Source organism: Rhinolophus ferrumequinum, chromosome 4 (genome assembly GCF_004115265.2).
Source record: "Rhinolophus ferrumequinum isolate MPI-CBG mRhiFer1 chromosome 4, mRhiFer1_v1.p, whole genome shotgun sequence".
In the NCBI taxonomy this organism is placed as follows: domain Eukaryota; kingdom Metazoa; phylum Chordata; class Mammalia; order Chiroptera; family Rhinolophidae; genus Rhinolophus; species Rhinolophus ferrumequinum.
The window spans coordinates 76,355,745-76,378,556 of record NC_046287.1 but is presented as its reverse complement, the minus strand read 5'-3'; the positions used below and the strand labels follow the sequence as shown (position 1 = coordinate 76,378,556).

Below are 22,812 nucleotides of genomic sequence, written 5' to 3'. Positions count from 1 at the left end.
CTATCAGACACTGCATGAACTGCTAACCTGAGGTAGTTCCCAGTTTCAATATAATAGATGGTGCTACCTTTCTTTAGATGATATTACATCTTTGAAAAGTTGATTGCTGTGATAAAAGACAAGTACCCTGTGAAAATAATTTGGGACCAGTAAATGAGAGCCGTGATGTACAATCTAATTCAAAGGTCTGAGAAGTTTTGTGGTGCCCAATAAGCACACACATTCCGTTAGTAAGTAACTGTGGTTACAAAGAATGAAATAAAATGATTACTTTTTTTCAATTTAAGTGTATAATTTTTTAAATTGCTTCTGAGTTGACACAGCATAAGTACTTATTAAGTTGTTTGCACCTAACTACTTAATAAATGGAACTACCAGGTATTTCTTTTGGCTTGAGAGTGCAGTGAAAAATTACTGAGATATCTTGGCACTGTAACCAGAGAGAGTGTGGGAACCTCTGGGTTAAATAATTTCTGCTAAGTAACTCTAAGATATAGATGAAGTGAATGGAGAATCTGTCTTCATTAACAGTTTTAATAAAGAGTTTAATTTGAAAACTTGAGGCATTTGTGAAATTGCTGGAACGGAAAAATCTATTATATTCTGTTTCTACTTATGTGTTGATACTTTCTGCTATTTCTTGAAAATATTTTTAATATCTCCAAATGAGGATGTGGTCTTGCCTACTGCAGGTCATCCTGAAGAATCCTAATGCTACTCTCCCCTTCACACTCATTAATGACCTGCAGGGCCACAGGCCATTATTGACTTTGCATCGTCTTCCCCCAGGAGCTGCACTCATGGGCAAATCACATTCGTGAATTATTTGATGTCTTTCTTGCTTTGCTCTCTTTCATAGCTAAGATTTGCCTTGGAAAACAATGGGTCACAAATTCTAAGGGTGGAAATATAGCATGTTTTGTACATTTTGATACATCGTTTAGATACTTTAGTGTGAAAAAGGAATTAAATTTCACATTTCCCTTGGCTTGTTTATTATGTATTTGACTAAAACAGAAATCTTTTTTAAAATAATCTTTTTTTTAACATTAGTGACTGACACATGGATATTTAAATGGTAATACATAGCTTTAATGATTGATAGGTAGATAATGAAGACTAATTTTATTATTAGATATTTAAGCACTAATTTCTACTTCGTTTTGTAGCTACAGCAACAATGCTTTCTTCAACTTCCTACAGATTTTATATATACATATATATATATATGCACGCACACACACATATATATATATTTAAAAATGGTATGTTTTTATAGCACCATTAGTATTACTTTGGAATTTTAAGCAGAGAGTTCTAGTCACTTCTAATCAATTTTGTATGTGTAAGTTTGAATATCATATTGTACATGCATATGTTTGTGTAAGTTCACCCATACAAGCAAAATAACTATGCAAATATATTTTATAGAGTCAACCTCACTCCTTTTAAATGAGAGGGTACTTTAGAGGGTTATATTCATGCTGCTATAGCAGTAACTTGGCTCCAGTATCCCAGAGCCCTAACCAAATTTACAAATTTCTATGTGCCTACTTTGCCATTAGGGACTAGATTCTATGAGTAGGAGCATTGATTATTGAATGCATTGTACATGGAATATGGGGTCTTTAGTATAATCACATATTATACCTCTGTCCTAATAGGGTTATAATACATGGGAAAATCAGCACGCTACAAAATGAAGGATATTGGGATGTAACGTTCAACTTAAGTCTATTGAGAAGAGGCCTCAGAAAAATTAGTAAACATAACTTCCTCATGTGGACACCCTGCTGCAGTGAATTTGCAGTTTTACAACATGACTTATCCTAGTTCATCTGTGGGCTCTCTATTTCATTTGCTTTCTTCAGTCTCCTTCTCCTAGGAATATTTCTTCTTTCATTTCTCATGTCTAATTCCCACACCTCCACTGGTCCAAATGCCTTTACTTGGTTCATTTCCAGGGTTATAATTTCTCTTGAATTGTGAGCCTTTCTTGTATATTTTGACTGTCTCCAATATCTTCATCTTGCCTGTTGCTCTATACATCTATGAGCTGACTACATCCTCAGGGGCCAGCTGACCATGAGTTCTGAAGTCAGAGTAGGTTTCTGCTAAGGTGCAGCCACAGAATCATGGACAATGGGGCATGTCTCTACACCTAATCTAGGGATTAGATACTGGTTCTCACCTGTGGTCACTAATCCTCCCTTGGCACTTAGATAGCAAGAGACAGCAAAAAGTCAACCAGCTGGATGTGAGAAAATATCTTGGACCATCCTTTCTCCTTTGCCATGGGGTGACTGGCTAAAATAACCTTCTAGTGATTGCTTGCAGATAGGAAACAGTATTTTTTTAAACACAGTTATAAAATGTCAATGAGAAAGTTGCTTTCCAGAATTACTTAATACTGAATATAAAGATTTCAGGAGGAAAAAGGTGAAAATAGATGCTAAACTATTTCGATATGGAAAAGAATTCATGTGTACATAGCATCAATCACAACCACTTTTACAATTAATCTGTATACAATACAGAGTTCAGAGGCATCAATGCTGCTAAGCTATTTCAAGATACTGTTTTAACATCTAATAATATAATGCTTATGACTTTATGTGTATTATGTGTGAGGATTAATTAAGCTGATTTCAGATGAAGCTTTGGCACTCTATCTGCTGACTTTGTCAACATAAAGGGTTTACAGAATGGGGAACTTGAAATATTTTCTATTAGAGCAACTTGCCTTTGAATTTAGCCTATTCTAAGAGGGATTTCAAATACATGTATGCAAATGACAGACTACCTCTTCCTAGGGCTTGTAGGGGTTAATTTCAGATATGATTACAGAAAAAGGGAGTGAAAATAGATAAAACTGAAAATTCTACTTTCGATTGCTATAAGATTAGAGTACAAAGACAAAGAAATCAAGTAATGAATTTAGACTGTCAATCTAATCAGAAACTCAGTATCACATTTAGGATCAGCAGAGGGCTAAACTAATGATTTAGGGTCAAGATGATTTTTAGAGAGCAAGGCTGAAAAGTTTAAAACTAACAGAGACAGCATACCTGTATTCATTTTGACCTTGGAGGGTTTGTTATTAAAGTCTTCAGTTTTCCTGTAGAAAAAAAATGACGTATTAATTTGTTCACTAGCATGTGAAACAAAATAGCATGAAAGCGTGATTTGTTTTTGTTTTGTTTTTGGTGTACCTGTGAGTTAATATCACATATCTTTCATCTTATTTAAACCAGAGTTTAAACAAGGTGGGCAGAATCTATAATTCAAGTTAAATTTCAATTATTGGTCCTATGATTAGAAACATAAACTTATGTTTTTATTCAATGGTGACCGTTAATGGATAAAAATGGAGAGATCTCATTTAAAAATTTAAGTTTCTTTCACAAACATTTATTCTAAGAGATTTTTTGTTCTTTAAGCCTGAAAGGATCATTGGTCATTAAGCATCCTCTTCTAGAACTTTAAAAGGTACCCTGGAACTTTGAAATCATTACCGTACGTTATTCAATTTATTATATTCAATTTATTACTGGGTTGATTTATTACCAGGGAATATTTAATGTATTGAATATATATTTTGAACAGTCAAAGAATATGAGATTCATCTACTTCTTTTTTTAAGATGTAGGAAATAAATGATTACTACAAAACCCATTTCTGTTTCAGTATCAGATACTGTGGTTTTTCCCAGTAAAGAGTTTGATGTGTAACAATTGAGTTTAATTCATTAGAAATGGTTGGCGGATTGGTGCTTATTGCGGCGAAAAGATTTTTAATATTGTGTATTATTTTATGACATGGACTATGACTTAGTTCTTTCCCTGGTGTATTGTCTTAGCCCATTTTGAAAGTTTCTGATTTATACATACCCTAAGACTAAAGAGGAAAGACATGCTCTCACAGGAAGCAAATCTTAAGAATGTGAGAGCTCTCTGAAAGACGTTTACCCCAGACACACTGTCTTTGCTCCTGGGTAGGACCTATTATTGGCTGAACATGAACTTCCCAAATACCACACACTGAGTTTCCATGTATTTTAGCACTCTAATATCTGATAATTTAAAAAACGTATTTATACCATATGGACGAATGGGGATAAGGTTGAAATGAAATCATCTGTCATGATTTGTCAAGAAAAACTTTCAATAAATATATTTTTCTTCAGTCTCTATAAAGAGCATTGAAAGAGCTTCCTGGCTTGTCTTTATCGGCCAGCTTTCTTGCCTTCTCTACCTTTTGTACGATATTTCTCCTGTCTTCATGTGTTCTGCTCTATTCATCATCTATCATTTTCTTACAATATGGCCACTGAAGTTCCCCTCTGATAGAAAGCCTGGTTTTCTTCATTACTGTTGTGAAATTCTAATAATAAAATCAAAATGCAAACACCAGCTAAATATAATGATACCTATATTCTCTCCCAGGGTTGGGGAAGAAATTGTGAAATAAAATAGCATGAAAAAATACACTTATATGATATGAGATATAATTATGAACCAAGAGGAAAACATTTTATTTTATTTTTTGACTAGATTGAATTATTAACAGCTTGGTACTCAGCAAATACTGCAATGAACATACAGAATGGATATAATCACAATACTGATATTCATCCCGTTTTATTTTTTACAGCTATAAACTGAAAACAATACAGGTGATATTCTCGTTTTGTAGTGTTTTGGGATCACCTGGTTGTGTTGTTCAGTGTTATATTCTTACCTAGAGCTGCCACATCCTGTACCATGATGTTACAGGAAATTTTACAGTAAAAATTCACAGGCCAATTGAGTTTAAAATGGAATTGGGGGAGACTTTACTATGATGAATTTTATCCCTTATTTTTCAGTGCATACAAATAAAAAGGCACATTCTGCCCCCCCACCCACCCTTACTCTCCCCTGTTTTTTCAGAAGACACAAAAACATGTGGCACATTGCTAAGAAACTCCACCTGTACTGAAGAGATGCCAGGGAAGAAGGCGGTGGTCAGTGCAGGAGCCTTGAGAAAGCTCCATCAAACTATTTATTTTAATCTCTCAGTAGCAAAACTCCTAATATGTTAACCTTAAATGGACAAAATAAATGGAAAAGAAAAGCCTCAGGGGATGTCTGTGACCAAGGCTGAGGGAACTGCTAAAACAAGAAGGGATAAACAGTCTCCAGAAAAATGAGGACCATAAGCACATTCCCCCAAATTCTACTTTATCATTCCTTTTCAGAACACGATGTTTAAAACTGTTTTAAGTTTTAAAACTGAATGACAAAGAGTGTTTGCGCTGGAACAATACTGACTGATAAAGAATACATCAAACAGAAGGAAGGTTATCGATCAGAGTACAAAATCTGTTAATAAAAAAAATAATGCTTTGATATCAAGTTAGAGAATGGTCACCGTTTGTTGTTTGACTTCAGCTGAAATATTTACGAAATATCTGACACTCAAAAAGTAAAATAGGATTAGCAGGAACAAAGAAAGGCGCCACGAATCCTTGAGCTTTTCATCTTTAAAGTGGTGTATCCTATTACTTATAAATGTAATTTGTGAGGTTTTTTTAGACTTTGCATTGTTTTAGATGTCAAAATGTGAAATGACTAACTTCCTAATCAGGCAAGACATTTCCCAAGTTGTTAAAAGAAGAGCCATAGTGATTGAGCCCTCCAGAAGAACCTGAAACCGGAAGGCTTCTTGGGTGACTAATAAAAATGCAAGATTTTATTTCCATTATTTGTACTAAAGCCATTAATGAATCCATGACTGAGAACTCTCTTTAGACAACTTAAACTAAAGCGAATCTAATCTCTTTTGTTCTGTTCTGAAAAAGTGTCTTTGATTGTACTTACATAACAAGCACAGATTATTCTGGAAAGCATCAAATTCCTAGAGTGTTTGCATCCTACTAGAAGAGACAGTATTTCAAGTATTCTTTTAAATTGGAATTGAACCAGGGCCAAGACAATGAAAACGGACTATAAAATGCAGATTACCTTGAACCTCAGCAGATAGTCCACAGAGCAAAGAACTCCCTGCATTAGTGTGTCAAAATGATTGTCAACAGGGGATGTGGAGCTGCATGTACTTAAATTCAGTTCTTGCCAAAGTTTTATAGAAAAGGCAACTTGATATGTATTCTATAATAATTTGTATTTGGCTTTTGTCTGGGTCAGAGCAGCTTCGTTCCCAATACACCTATGGCAATAGATTGTTGTTCATGCACGGGCAACAACTTGATGTTGTGTCTACAGTCTTTTAATTCTGCTTGAAGTTCTTTAGATTATCAGACATCCCATTGTATCATATGGTTCAGTGCAGACTTTTATCCCCAACACGAATTTGACAGTAGATTGGGTAATTAAACTTTTGAATGATAATCTTGTAATTCCGCTTGAATTCTTTTGATTATCAGGCCTCCCATTCTGAAGAGGAGCAAATCCTTTCCTCAGTTTTGGCCAAGAATTCTGTGTAAGTCATATTCTTTTTGTAGACTTGAATTTAAGCAGCAAGGCCATCTAAAAAACTACAGGACTAAATTTTAGTTCAGTTAATGTGAGAAGTTGCCCAAAAGATTTTTCATGGAATAATTTTAATCCAAAAATTGCAAAGGTTATTTTGAAATTAATTTATTCACAGTTCGTATATTATTCCGAAGAAAGAACATAGTCTAAATGGTAAGAAAACATTGAGGGATGTTAGATTCTTTTTAGAGCTACATTTTACACATAAGAATTAAAAAAATGATATTAGGTTGGTGCAAAAGTAATTGCAGTTTTTGCAATTATTTTTAACCTTTTAAACCACAATTACTTTTGCTTCAACCTAAAATTAAGGTTATGCACCAGATTTTAACCTGAATTTACTTTGAAAATGGAATCACGTGTACCACTGTTTCTGGATCAACTACCCTGAGTGGTCAACGCATTTCTCTCTCTCGTTCTCTCTCTCTCTCTCTGTCTCTCTCTCTCTCCCTCTCTCCTTCTCTCTCTCTCTCTCAGACTGGTAGGATTAGAAATATTCCTAAATGCCAAATGATTTCACTTTTTAATTATAGTCAAATGATTTAGTTTGGGTTGATGACATTTGTTTTTATTTATCTTTTCTAGTACTATATCAAATATGCTGCTTTGAAATTTTCACGGGAAATACCCCAAGTAGCTTTACAGTCCCTGAGTTTAAAAACAGAAGAATCCACTGAAACCCCTTTTCTGAACGATTTCTCTGAATCGACAGCCAGCATACGAGGATGATGCCAACTCAGAGACACATTTGCCTCTGAGTATGTGGCACAAAGCATGAAAGTCCACAGTGAGGGCATAGTTATCCATGCTCAGCCTCCACGTAAGAATTTTAAATTCCTCCCACCATTACTGAGCTAGTGGTGCCTGAAGATGGGCCCTTAATATTCAGGAGCCAAATTATCCACAGCATTTATGCATGAATGCTGGGCTCAGAACACATTCACCATCATTTCTAGGGTAAGAAGAAATCACCAGGAATAGTGAAGAACAAAAGCACACACCACCACTAATTATTTTCATAAGAATATACAAAGTATTCTTTTTAATTGTACCAAATTTCCTGACACCTGGAAAAATTTCCTGAAGAATAGCACCACATGTTTTTCAAGAAAACTAGCAATTTTCCTTTTGAGTCTTTACAAATGCAAACTAGTCAAAATACTTACAGATTTTCCTTAAAGACTATACTGGTTAGAAGAAGTTAATTACCTGGTAGATGGTTCTCCTTCTGATGATTTTCCAAAGTCTGTGAATCAGTCTCTTATTTAACTATAAAGGAATTCTGACTTCTTTACACATTAAATGGTATTGACGTTTCATATTGCTATAGTATCTTACTTTCATGGTATCCTTTACTTTTAAATTGTAATACTTAAGGATGATTATAGGATACAAGTAAATACTTACAAATGAATCTTTTTTTCTAAGACAAAGGCATTTGTGTAACATGAGAGTACAGTACTAGAAAAATTCTACTGGCTTTTATTATGTAAATCAAAAGCCAAATGGATTACTAATGAAAATAAAGCAGAGACCTAATTAGGGTCTGCTGATTCAGGAACATTATCAGAGACATGTGAGAAATCAGAGTACAGGATCACATGCTATAGGTGAACTGAATATTGTTGGAAGGATAGGTGGTGGAGTTAGGTAAGCTTGGATTCAAATCCCAATTCTGCCATATCCAGCCATCTAAATGATTTATACCAGTATCATTATCATCTTCTTGAGCAGTAGCAACAGCAGCAGGATCAAACCTGTTCCCCTTCCCCACCGCAGCAAACCATCCCCAATCCAGCACACTGGCACCTTTCCCATTCACTAATATTTCAAGTAGTTCGAGGTAGATCTTCACCTTGGATTGAGTCTTAAGAAAATAATCTAGACTTTCCTGAAAATACATGGGGCATTATTTTATTGCTTTAGATTGAAATGTGCAATTATGGTTTATTAGGTTGATTTGTATGTATTTTCCCATCTTCCATTGATCCCACCCTCAACTAAACATAGGAATTGCAATTCTGCTTTCTAGGCAGAATTCTTCCTTCAACAGAGCCTTCTTATAGCTGAGGTTTCCCTCCTCAACCCCACATTTCAGTGAACAAGAGGAGACAGACCTAAAGAAATACTTGAATCAAACACTTGTCTTCTAGCCCAGCTAAATCAATGCTACTGAACCTAAAGGAAAGTGACACTAAAAGGTTGTGACAATTAGCCTTTTAAAAAACCCTTTTCATTGCTTTGACAGCTTATAGATTAAGGTGATGGCTGGAGGAAAGAGATGTCTATAAAATGTCACATAAAGAATTGTGACAAATTGCAGAGTGATAACATCATGATATTAACCATTCCTGTTTATTTTGCTAAGTGAAAGTATCTCCCTTTCTTTCCACCATTGTACAGAGTTCCACAAATTTCAACTTTGAGGAGCAAATCTTTGATCATTTAAAAGAACTATTTACTTCTTCCTTTCTGATTTGGAAGTAAAACTCTCTTTATTTGTAGAGGACATGACACATATAGCAAACCTTAAAGATTCCACCAAAAAACCCCCAAAACTGTTAGAACTAATAAACTAATTCAGTGAAGTTGCAGAATGAAAAAAAATCAATATGGAAAAACTGGTTTCATTTTTATACACCAATAATGAAATATCAGAAAGAGAAATTAACAAAACAATCCCATTTACGATTGCATCATAAAACACTTAGGAGTAAATGTAATCAAAGTGAAAGATCTGTACACTGAAAACTATAAAACACTGATGAAAGAAATGGAAGAAGGCACAAATAAGTGGAAAGATAGTCCATGCTCATGGATTAGAAGAATTAACATTGTTAAAATGTCCATACCACCAAAATAATCTTCAAATTTAATACATTTCTTATCAAAATTCCAAAGGCATTTTTCACAGAAATAGAACAAACAATCCTAAAATTTGTATAGAACCACAAAAGATCCCGAATATCCAAAGCAATCTTGGGGAAAAAAGAACAAAGCTGGAAGCATCAAATTTCCTGATTTACACTATACTACAAAGCTACCGGTATAGTAATCAAACAGTATGGTGTTGACATAAAAAACAGACACATAGACCAATGAAACAGAATAGGGACACTAGAAATAAACACATGTTTATCTGGTCAATTAATTTACAAGGAGGCAACCAAAAATATACAATAGAGAAAGGATAATCTCTTCAATAAATATTCTGGGAAAAACTAGACAGGCGCATATAAAAGAATAAAAATAGAGGCCATGTAACCATATACGAAAGTCAACTAAAAATGGATTAAAGACCTGAACATAAGAACTAAAACCATAAAATTCCTAGAAGACAACATAAGGGGTAAGTTCCTTGACATAGAACTTGGTGATAATTTCTTGGATTTGACAACAAAAGCAAGGCAACAAAAGCAAAAATAAACAGAGGGAGTACATCAAACTAAAAACTTCTGCACAGCAAAAGAAACCATCAACAAAAGGAAAAGGCAGCCTACAGAATCGGAGAAAATATTTGCAAATCATATATCTGATAAAGGGTTAATATCCAAAATATATAAAGAACTCATAGAACCCGACAGCAAAACAAAACAAAATGAATAAAAACAAAAAAATTTGATTAAAAAAATGGAGAGAGGAACTGAATAGACATTTTTCCCAAAGAAGACATACAGATGGTTAACAGGTACATGAAAATGTGCTCAACATAACTAATCATCAGGGAAATGCAAATTAAAACCACAATGAGATATTGCCTCACACCTGTTAGAACGGCTATCATCAAAAAGCCAAGAGATAACAAATGTTGGTCAGAATGTTGAGAAAAGGGAACCCTTGTACACTGTTGGTGGGAATATACTGATTAGCCACTATGGAAAACAATACAAAGGTTCTCAATAATAAGAAAATAGAACTAAAATATAATCCAGCAATCCCACTTCAGGATGTATATCCGAAGGAAATGAAAACAGGATTTCAAAGAGATACCGGCATTCCCATGTTCACTGCAGCATTATTCACAATAGCCATGATATGGAATCAACCTAAGTGTCCATCAACTGATAAATGGATAAAGAAGATGTGAGATTATATATATATATATATATATATATATATATACACCTTAGAATTATATATGTGTGTTTGTGTATATATATATATATAATTTCTTTCTCGTGGCTGAGTAATATTCTAAGATATCTATCTATCTATCTATCTATATCTTAGAATACGACTCAGCTATGAGAAAGAAGGAAAGCCTGCCATTTGTAACAGCATGGTGGAACTTGAAGGCATTATGCAAGTGAAATAACTCAGACAGGAGAAAAACACTGCATGATATAACTTACATGTGGATTCTAAAAAAGAAAAACAAATGTCAAGCTCATAGAAACAGAAGGTAGAAAAATGGTTGCCCAGGGCTGTGATAGTGGGGGGAATTGGAAGAGACTGGTAAAAGAGTACAAACTTTCAGTTATAAGATGAATAGTTCTGAAGATCGAATGTATAGCATGAGGACTCTAACCAATAACATTGTATTATATAACTGAAATTTGCTAAGAGAGTAGACCTTAAATGTTTTCACCAAAAAACGGGACTAATACGTGATGTGCTCGATGTGCTAATTAACTAGACGAGGGAGTCCTTTTGCAATGTATACATACATCAAATCAACATGATGTACACTTCAAAGACCTTACAATTCTATGTGTCAATTATACCTCCCATAAAGTTGAAATTCAAAAATGTTAATAAACAATTATGTTCAATGTAAAAAAATAAAAAAATAAAGGAACGATTTAAAAATGTTTGAACTTTGCTAAATTTCCCCCTCTTTTTAATTTGAAAACCGTTTATTTTAAATGTATGTGTTGATATCACAAATCATTTGATATCAAAGGAAATTATGTAATCTAGTTTTGCACGTATCATACTTACAATTTAGGTGGAAGCAAACCTTAAATGCTAGGGTAGGCATAGGGAAGTATATTTTATTTTGTTTTGTTTTCTGTTTGTTTGTTTTTAAATCCAAACATCTGAAAGGGACCTCCGATCAATAACTCACTTTTGAGATTAGTCATTTCAGGATAAAAGAAATGATTACTCCAAGATCAAATAGTAACAAGTTGATGCTCAAAAGTGGCTTAACTTTCTTGACTGTTAACGAAGAACAGGTGTCTTGCTTCAAGGCATCTTAAAACGTCATTTGAAATAAAGATAATTTCCCTTAATACATTACAGCATGGCACTTGATTAAGTGCTGAATCATATGTGGCAGGGTTTAGAGGAAAGAATGAAACATCAGGAGAAAGTGTGGTGGAAAGCTAAACTGGTTGATGAATAAATAATGGCTGTTACCAGAGGACCATATATTTATTCTTCTGAGACTAATATATGGAAATAATGATTGCTTATGACAAGGATTCCTTTTGCCCAATTACTTCATAAGTCCAAATGGAAAGCTTTTCTTCAGATTTAAACCTAGACCAATAGCTATTTGTATTTTTTCAGAACCTCAGAATTTTAAGTTAATAAGTATGTTTATTTTAATGTAGTTCCATGCTATTTTATGAAATGACTATAGTTAAATAATCCTGCTTATTATTAATTTACTATTAAAGAATCAGTCATTTTTTTTCTCTGATTGAACACACCTGCTTCCTGAACACCTGAAATAATATTATGGAACTTAGCCATGTTGAAGGCCATTGTATACTGCCAGTATTATTATAAACTTGTGTTTGTATGTGTCTCAGATATGAAATGGTGAAATTCCACTTGCTTTGTGGAATTTGAATTTTTGAGGAGGGAGGTTTTACAAATTTGCTCCAATTTGGTCTTTTAGTCTTAAAAATTAACTAATACTTCTCTTACAAAGTTTATCGAGCATGAAATGTACATTAAATCACTTCAAGTACATCTTAAGGTAATTTGACTAATTTTAGAAAATCCAAGGAAGAAAATAATGGGCCAGTGGGGGAAAATACTGTCTTTGAAGAAGTTCTGAATTTATTAACATTTAAAGCTTCCGGTATTTTTTTGTTGAACAGTGGACAGTTTATGATACTGTTCATTTGGATCTGATGAAAATAGGTAATAAAGATAGATTACCATCTATTTTCCTGGTTAAAATTATTTGCTTCCGATATCAGAAACGTAATACTATTCATTTATATACTACTATTCCTTTGGAGAGCGAGAATGGTTCAGTAGATGTTAGTAAGAAAATTGTGCTAAATGTGAAAGTGTTAAGTGGAATAGAGGTAAATGAGTTATTTTCGGGAATGTCTTTCCCTGAGTGTGTGTTCTCAACTTTTTATTTTGGAAAAATAGAGTGGCATGTTTAGCAATTTGACAGAAGGCATACACACAAGAGAGGAATAGGCATTAAGGAGAAAGACAGATTATCTTGAGAGGCTGAGTTAAACTTTAACAGGGATAAAAAAGAAGTACTGCAGTTTTGTTAAACCAGACTGATTTCTCAAAACTTTACCTGAAATAAATCCAAGGACTTTAGTGGACTCAGTGTGATATAGTTGTTTAAAAAATATAATTAAATCAATATGTTAATAAATAGTCATTGTATACATCTAGGAAGACTATGGGCCCACTTTGACAGCCATGTTGGGACCTCGTTGTCTCGATTAAAATATGTCCTCTTTTTGTGTTTGTCCATGAACCAGCCTGGAATGGATGTAACTCTCTAGCCCGTCTTTAGAGGCTGAAGGGAGTCGAGGTGAGACCCCTGAGTGATTCGGTGGGAAGACTTTGAGTGAGCTGCCAGGGGAGTATTAGCAACAGTAAGAAAAATTTTTGACATGTACCTTGATTTTTTTTCATCTCAGAGAAAACTTCCCAGTGGCTTTTGGGGTTAATGGTCTTAAATAATCCAAATTTATGCTTTGCATTAACAGGAAGACAGATGACTAACAGTTGCAACTGGAAGTTTCAATATTCCATTAAGATGTACCTGAATTTAAGACGCACGATAGTCAAATGAGACTTTCTCTATGCTGTTTTTAACAATGTGGTTTACAACTCTCATCAGAAAGGATGTAAAGGAGTCCATCCTAGAACTAAGTGCTTTAAGACTTCTGAATTATACAACAAAATGGGGGTGGATATCTAGTGCCCTTTTGTTCAGCAAAATGCCAACCTAAATGACCTCACTTCTAGTTCTTAACCAACTCATATGTTCCCAGCATTCTTCATTTTTTATACCTAATATGGCCCTCATACCCTGCCACTATTTAAAGCTAAAACTTTCACTCAATACACCAAAAATAGGCAAAGTAAACAACATACAAATTTATGCTTAAATTATACATTGGAGAACTAGTGAAACTTAGTTGAACAAAGATTTTGTTGTTCAATAATATCCTTGCTTATGCGACATGGTGGCTAAATCTAGAAGTGGTTGAAGTACTTTTTAACATGATTGTTGGGTATATTTTAGCATATGTAGTTAAATCTTACTTGATTTACTCTTTATTAAATCTTTTTTTTTCTTCCTTTTTATCTATGCAAACAAGCTCGCTACTTTCTTCCTTTTTTCCTGGACTTTTGCTGCTCTTTGAAAAGCAGAAAATATTTCATCCTGACTTCCCAACAGCAGGAGGACGGGAACTTTTAGGGAGGGCTGGTTTCACCTCTAGGGTGGGCTGTGGTAGGGGGTCATGACCTTAAAGACCCACCCTAGACTTTTTATTCACTGGACTGGACTGTTCTACTTCAGGTTCACAGGTAGAGACTGTTGTCTCGCGCACATCTCCATGACAAATATCTGATACTCATTGACTTCAATATCATTTCTCTTTCTCATGGAAAGTGAAAGCATTTCCTCATTTCTCTTGCAGCTTTTGGTAATGGAAAGCTAGATACCTTGTGACCTTGTGCCACTATACTGATTCTAGCAAATTTATTAGAGGAGAGTGATCACTTTTCAATAGTACATAGAAATTTCTAATATAAACTCACTGTTGTTGGGATGTTGGCTGTCTGCCCTTACTTTGTCAGAGTTAAGGGTAAGAACATGTAACTTATGATATTGCAATATGTAAATGTATCAAATCAATATGTGGAACACCTTAAACTTACACAATGTTATATGTCAATGATATCTCATTTAAAAAAAAAAAGAAAAAGGAAATGTAGCTCATTTTAGGAGGAAGCAAAAGATAATGGATGGGCCAAAAAGTTAGCAACTTCCTTTCTTGTGGCAGTGGCAATGTTAGCAATATACATATATGCTCATTCAATAGCTAGAAAGTTGGCAGAGTCAGAATTCAAGTCTCACGTGTGAATGTGTGCTTGGGCAAATCACTGCATTTCTTTTGGCCTGAGCTATTTAACTTACAAAATGAAAGGCTTGTTTTAAAATTCAAAAGCCCATGAACTCCTTTTATGGTCTGAAATTTTCCTAAATCAAAGAAGGGTATATTTAGTTGACTAATACTTATTGAACTTTTTTTTACTTGCAAACCAATATACTTACTAACATGATTGTAGTGTATACCTATCAAGCAGCCTCTAATTGGAAGTCAATATGTTAATGATTCATTTACATATTAAAAGTCAGAAGAATGACTCTTAAAGATCCATATTTCTAATAACATCAGAATGAGACAGATATATACTGTCATGAGTCCAAGCCATCATCCAAAGCTGCTTCCTCTTAGCTACCTAGTTCACTTAACTCCAGAAATGAGATCTATAGAGCTCTAGCTATATTACATGTCTTCCCATATTATTTCAAGTGCCTTCGACTGAGATTATCAATTTTAGGATTTCATTTTGCCTAAAATAATCCCCATTTTATAAATCTACATCAAGACAATTTGTATAAAAATAAAACTTTAATCAATAGATTATCATTACCTTTTTAAAGTTGTTTTTCATCCTGGGAGGTGTCGTGGTGATAGGGATATTGGGGTTGGCAAGAATCATTGATATTTTTTGTTTCTACTCTTTTTTGTTTCATTCTTTTGCACGAGAAAAGAACTTCAAAACACATAGGTCGCAAACACAGCTTTGCATTCCAAATGTTATATTCTTTTGCGTATCTCATATTTCAAAGAATAAAGTCTACAGACCTTTGAGGAGACAAAAGGCTAAAAGATCTAAGCACATTGTGTCCTAAGCCAATATTTTCATTTACATTTTCTTACTGGCTGAATCAGTCATGTCATCACTTGCTAAATTACAGTGGCATGGGAAGTACAGGGACATTTCAAGTTATTTTTCACATGGATGATTGCCAAAGTCTTCTTTATGACCCACAGAAATTTCAATCAGCCTGTTCCCCTTTTCAGAAGTTTTAGAATTAGAATGTTTACTTAATATAATTTGTGACTTAATATATGTGGCTATTTGTAAGGCAACTGTGATAAATGTATCATTAATTTAAAATGATTGAGAAAGACAAATTAGGGAGAAGTATGAATTATGGAATGTTTGTGACAAAACAATTTATTTTCCTTCAAAAAATATAGATTAACTCTAGGTCCAGGAAATAATGCCAAAAATGGATCCTTTGGAGTCATTGTATTTTAACGAACACAGAAGAATGATTTGTACATGAGACATTAATTTACGTGTAATAAATGTTTCCAAAGGTTTATTTTATGTAGTTTCACTACTTATGCTAGTATTTTGCTTTAGAACCTAGCTTTTAATATCATCAAAAGTATAAATAGCTTGGACCCTCACTGAATTATCCCAGTTTCTAAATTAGTATGTCTAAGTTACAATTCAACTATAATGCATATTTATTTCCCCGTTTATGCTGGGTTCATGATATTCCCCTCTCCCCAAACCTCATCCCATTTTCCCAGTATTTCCTACCCCAGAGAATGGCATCATTCATTCATTAATCAAAAATTTTGAGAGTCAGGCATTGTATAAGCTGAACCTGGGATTTACCCTTGACATTTCATTTTCCTTCAACTCTCTATATTTTGAGAAAAAGAGACGTTTAGCTCTGGAAGGGACAGTAGTCTTCTATCTTGGCCCCAAAAGATTTGGCTATGAAAGAATAGGCCATTTTCATTCTCTGAATTTTACATAGGCCAAATACAGTTTAAGCTTAAGTTTAACACCCAGAATCAGAGAAATGAGGGCACATGATAGTTAATGGTGCTGCAGGGACGTATACCATTGCTTTATGTCCCCATGACAACAATGAACACTAAATGGATGATCTTCCAATGGTATACAGGTAGGGAGAAAAAGCAACACACACACACACACACACACACACACACACACACACACGAAGAGTCTGTTTTCCCTGCTCAATTGTCTCACAGGCCACTTGCTTGTGGATATTTTTATCTTCCTGGTTCAGTATATGACCACCTCATAGTTGGCAGATGTTAAAGCCTCAAAGTGATAACCATATCACTTTTGGTCAGATTTATTATCCAGTCCTTTCTGTCTTAGTAAAAAACTCTTTAGGAATACATTCATCCAGGTGTATAATTTAAATACTGACATATTCCTTACCAAGGTACTTAAAGTTTAATATCATATATTCTATATGCAAACACTAAGTAGTGGGTTTTTTTCTGTTTTGGTTTCCTAACTGCCATCCCTCCTTCAGCCCCTCCCAATATCTGATAGGTAGTATTTGTTCAGTAAATATTTACAGAATGAAGATGTCCTCTTTTACAGACATGATAGAATGACTGCCATCATAAAGCAGTTGGTCAGGGGGAGAGAGCCACGCAAAGAAGCTTGAAGACGCCTCTCATTTGCCCACTACAATCCCTGCCCTGGCTTTTTCTAGGTTGTCTATGACCTTTCTTTCTAAGTTCTTACCTGAACATATTGGTATCCCTAGACATTTACAGGCTCTTCTGACATTATGTCACTTGACGACTCTCTGAATGATTTAGAGGAGCCAGGCTGACAAACCCATACTCATCCCTGAAAACCACTGGCAAATGTTGAGGTTGATTGAGCGACTATTTTGACAGTTGGCAACATGGTTTTGTTTGAAGTGTGAAGTGTATTTAAAAAGTTATTTGGGATCTCTGAGTGCCAACAGTAGTTATGATCATGCTATGCTTGCTACATTGATTTGGTCAATACTAAATCACTGACTTATAGCATATAGCATCTTCACTGTCTGTACCCTAAACACTGGCAGAGCCTATCATTTTATTTTTCCAAGAGGAGAAGACTAATAACGATATTTATTTTAGAAAAATCCTCCCTACATAAGCTATCTTACCTCTCTTCTCCCAACCAAAATTAGATCAACACAAAGCAAACAAGCAATCCCCTGGACTCTGTTATCTCTTAATTATCTGTAATATAACACTAGTGGAATTGATTATAACAATGGACAATGATTGCTGTGACTTTGGGGGTGTGTCTTAAATATACACAACCGGATAACTTCTAATCCTTGGTTCACGACAAAGTCTTATCATAGGTTCACGTACATCTTCCTCCCTTCCTTCCTTCTCCCTAAACACCTACACACCCACCGTCTGAAACAAAAAGTAGACTTTGATAAGAACTCACATCTAACCAGATGGCCTCTGCCATTATTTCATTCTTCCCCTCCCGACACCGGAAGTAACTATCGTTCCAATCTACATGAGGCATTTTCTTCTTGCTTTCCTTTTTATATAGTTTCGTTGAATACATATGTCTTCCACAAGTATGCTAATTTTAGTTGCTTTTATCTTGATAATGATGTCACCATGCTCAACATATCTATACTGCTAAGATTCATTCATACTGTTGCCTGTTTCTGTAGTGTGTTCATTTTGCCTCCTGTGTAATGTTCTATTGTGTGACTGTAACACAGTTTATATATTTACTTTCTTATTTATGGACATTTGGGTGGCTTCTAGATTTTTGCTATTTTTAACAGTATTGTCATGAATATTTATGTACATGTTTCTTATAGCTATGCCTGTTGATTAATTGCTTGCCACAGAACTTAAATGATAATAATAGTCCTTACCTAAATGCTATCTGTGTGTCAGGAACTGTTCTAACCATATTTACATATATATTAATTCATTGGAGCCTCACAACAACCAAATGAGGCAAATACTATTGTTATTTTATGGATTTAAAAAATGAACACTCAGATAAGTTATGAAACTTGTCCAAGATCACACATCTATTAAGGAGCAGAGTCAAGTTTGGGAACGCAGGCAATTTGGCTTCAGAGTTTGTGTTCTTAAACACTGCATTATAATGTCTTTATTAGATCTAAGAACCTGAAGGATTAAAGTACTTTATAATATATAACTTGGCTGCTAAGCAAAATTTGAGTGCAGTACTGTCATAATTTGGATCGATCGATGCATATAGTACACCCTGTAAGGAGCAATACTGAAAATGCTCATGTGTATTATAAATACCCTAAAACACATTTCACGGAAACTTTCTTGTATGTTTTTTCAATGGGCACAAGGCTCTTTGCAAATTTCTTTCAGTGAGATGACCACTGTTGTTGATGCTGAAGATCTACCCCCCAAGCCCGTGGAGGCAGTTCTCTGATGCCTTCCTCACGGTATCTCTGAGGGCATCATTCTAGATCACAAACATAGGATACCTCAGGCCCATCTTTGTTCCCTTTAAGAAGCCCAGGCTGCTTCTATGCCTTTGTGCTACAAGCACAATCTGGGCCCTGGTGGCTCTCACAAAATCAGATGAATTTAAGGCTGAGGTGACTTGGAGTCTCACTTCCCAGAGGAGGTGATCCTAAATGAAGAGCAAAACAGTCATCAACCAGTAAAGTAGTCTCCTCAAAAATGTATGGAAGTTATGATACACATTTCAAGCACGTCTGCCTTAAATTGATATATGTCACTATACAATAACCCATAATAAATATATTTGGTCAAGAAGCTATATTGTCATAGATACACATAAGATACAAAGACAGGAAGCATACACGGCATTTATTTACTTTGTAAGCACCAGAGCCAGCATCAGAGCCACCCTTTAGGACTCTACTAATTTCTTGTTCATCCTGATTCTGAGGGTTTAGTCTCAAGAGGAAGAATGAGCCGTCAGAGGGATGAGTCAGATTTTCTTTGTAATCACAGGAACACTAAAAAATTAAATCATTTTATTCCGATGAATGAACTTTATAAAAAGTAAATTACTTCATATACATTTGGCAAAAGGCTAAGTAGCTATTTTGAGTTCTTTCCACTGTCCATGATGCCTGCAGCTATCTCTCTCTCCCATCCCAGTGCTTTCCTGGCCATGCTAAGGAAAAGGAAAGGAGGAAGATAACCACCTGTGGATTTGACAACCTTCAAAACATTAAGGCAAGGGGGAAAAGGCCCTACAGTAGCAATATTTTAAAAGTGTGCATCTTTCAAAGGTGCAAATAAAATACTTTCAAGATACTTTAATATTACCTTTATCATTGCTTTTATATGCTATATTTTAAAATCTGGATTAGAACATTATTTCGAGATTTCAAAACTTTAGCTATATTTGTATCTATCTCTACCTGTGTATCAATGTATGTCTCTCTCTTTTTTTCCTTTACTCTATGCAGATTTTTCAATATATATTAACACTTAAAAGTAAGAGCTGATTATGTATAAACTTGAATTCCCTTCGTTTGTCAAAATTTTTAATTCAATTCTTGTAAACCAAGGCTCTTGGCTTCTTCTTCTTCTTCTTTTTTGTTTTCATAAAGGGAAACTAAATTTGTTTTAAAGGAACTTACATTTTGCTGAAACTAAATGTCAGGTTTTAAGAAAAACTAATCTTTTGCAATAGGATAGGAATAATTATTGGTAACTTTTCCTCCAAGTGTTTGTGATGTATTTTTGTTACTCTTTAAATGAAATGAAAATAAACATGTAAGTAAATTATAGCACACCCACAATCCTATGCTTAAAAAACATGTATCTTTATGACATGGCAGGAGAATAGACATATTATTCCCTATCATAAACTTTCACGCTCCCTTTAATATCTTTGATCACCTCAAAGTCCCATCTTCCCTTATCGAAACAGCACTCATTTGCTTTTCAAAGTTTGGTCCAAGCTCTTCCTATCTCCCCACCGAAGCCCAATTACCCACATCTTTGCATGTTTCTATACTTAGCACATGTGCCATTCATTATCTGACGTTGACTCATAAACTCTCTTGCAGCATTGTCCTAGGACTGCCATTTTATTTGACTTTTTGATGACTTTTTGCATTGCCTTTCTAGCTATATTATAAGTACCTTTAGGGTAAAGACAGTCACAAAGCTTTTGACCTCAGTTTCCTCATCTGTAAAATTAAGGGAACTAGACCTCTAATTTTTGTTAATTCTAGCATGTTATGTTTCTTGTTTCTAGGACAAAGTTATTATCTTAACTTTGCTTTCACAAAGCTTTCCCTAATCCAGAGATCTTACCGTCTAAAGTAGGAGATATAGCGTGCTCCCCCTATCCTGAGGCCTGTGGCTGGGGATGCCTTATTGTTTCTCATCTTGGGACATAAAATAACATCATGTGGGCAAATGGTATAAAGTGTTCAAACTTATTATGTCATTTTTTTGGCTGTTAAATAAGCAAAAGACCTTTTCTATTGCTAACTGAGTATTTCTGAGTTCTTGTATTATATTTTATGTTAGATCTACATTTACTCTAAATTTTCAAGATGGAATAAATGTGTTTTTCCTATATTTACCATTTAAGTCCTTTCCTGCACAATGGAATGATGCCTGTATTTGAATTATGGTTGTTTGTTTCCAGTACTGAAGTATGTTCATCTTTGTCTTTGTTTTCTGCGAGATGTACAGCTGCTCTCATGCTGTAGGAGCCCCTGTCTTACCAGTTAGGGAACTTGAGTCGTGTATCAGTGGTGACTGCTAATAGCAGAGCAAGTACTTGCCGGTCTGTTGCCCACATTGGGAAGTGAGCGGGTAGGCTGCCAGCGGAGATGTGGGAGACCCTGTGCCCGATGGAGCTTAGAAAAACCAAGTTCTTTGGTTAAACACCGATGGGCCTTAAGAGATACAAAGCTGAGTCATAGCTCTGTTAGTGAATTGCAAATAAATACATCCAAAACATAACAAGGATCCTACTAATTAGATATTTGGAATTATTTTAAAACCAATGTAATGCCTTCTCAATTAAACAAGGTAGAATTGTGTCACAGATCCAGACAACATTTTAGTGCAGATATTCTGTTTCTCAAGTTCAACTAGAGCATTTTGTAGGAATTTATGGGTCTAATGAGTGTTTTTCCACATGGTCTCTTGCTGTACAGCATCATCCAAGTCAGTTCTAAGGGTCAAAGCACCTATACAAATTGCAGAGCTGGTGAAGACATCTCTGGCATCTTACCACCCTTGTTCCATATTTTCACCTCCCACCATCTTTTTGCGTTATCTTTTGTTTCATCATAATCGGATGTGTACTCCTCCCAAGCAAAATCCCCAAACTTACGTTGCGGTGTAAGCAATCATTCTTGAGGCAGTCACAGAGTAAGATATGATGTGTTTGAAAAAGGGGCCATATAACCTAAATTATAGCTATTAGAAGATTTGTAAATTTACTTCTCAAGCCGCACCTGTCCTCAGAATGCCAGCCTTGGAATCAACTGCCAATTCATTGCGTCCACTTGGATATCCACCAAGCACATCAACCTGACCTCCCATTCCACCCCACCACCCATCCTCTCCTGCTACAGCATCTTATTTCTCTGTAAATAGCATCACCATTTTGGCTGCCAGACTGAAAACAGTGACATGATATTTGACTCATATTTTCTCTTACATCCCTCACGCTCCTTCACCTTACATCTTTGTCTACATCTGAACTATTTCAGTAGCCTATGATTGGCCTCTTTTCATCCATTTATATTACCTGCATTCTACTGTTCCCAAAGTACTCAGAACGATGTCTCCAAAATCTGAGAAAGATCACTCATTCGCCCATTCAAAACCCTTTCATGGCCTCCCATCTCTCATCCTTACTACAGCTCTCAGGGTCCTCCAGGTCCCTCATTACGTCTCTGGCTTCACGGCTCCCACTCTCCCTCTTTGCTCACTCTGCTCCAGGCTCACCAACCCTCTCAGTACTCCTTGAACATTCCAAGCTCAAAGGATCCCAGAGTGTTTGCCTCTGCCTGGAACACTTCTTTCATACACCCCCAGCTCTCTCCTTTAATTCTTCAGGTCTATGCTCAAATGACACCTATCAGAGACTTTTCCTACCCACCCCATATAAAATGCCCTCTTCCACATCTCCTTTACCCTTAAGAGTTTTTTCTTCAGAGCATTTCTTACTATCT

General features: G+C 35.1%; 1 protein-coding gene across 26 annotated transcripts in view; it reads right to left on the bottom strand.

Moving 5' to 3' along the window:
- SORBS2 (sorbin and SH3 domain containing 2) overlaps positions 1–22,812 on the bottom strand; it is a 312,931-nt gene that overhangs the window by 84,610 nt on the left and 205,509 nt on the right. For 16 of the 26 annotated variants that reach the window (XM_033103959.1, XM_033103958.1, XM_033103960.1 and 13 more), the window contains one exon: positions 3,069–3,118. The exons of 3 other annotated variants lie outside the window; for them this stretch is intronic. In XM_033103959.1, the coding sequence (XP_032959850.1) occupies positions 3,069–3,078 (10 nt within the window). In that variant the 5' untranslated portion in view covers positions 3,079–3,118. Of the gene's footprint in view, positions 1–3,068; positions 3,119–22,812 lie in introns of those variants that run through there. 7 more of the 26 variants (XM_033103962.1, XM_033103980.1, XM_033103981.1 and 4 more) reach the window with 1 other exon arrangement.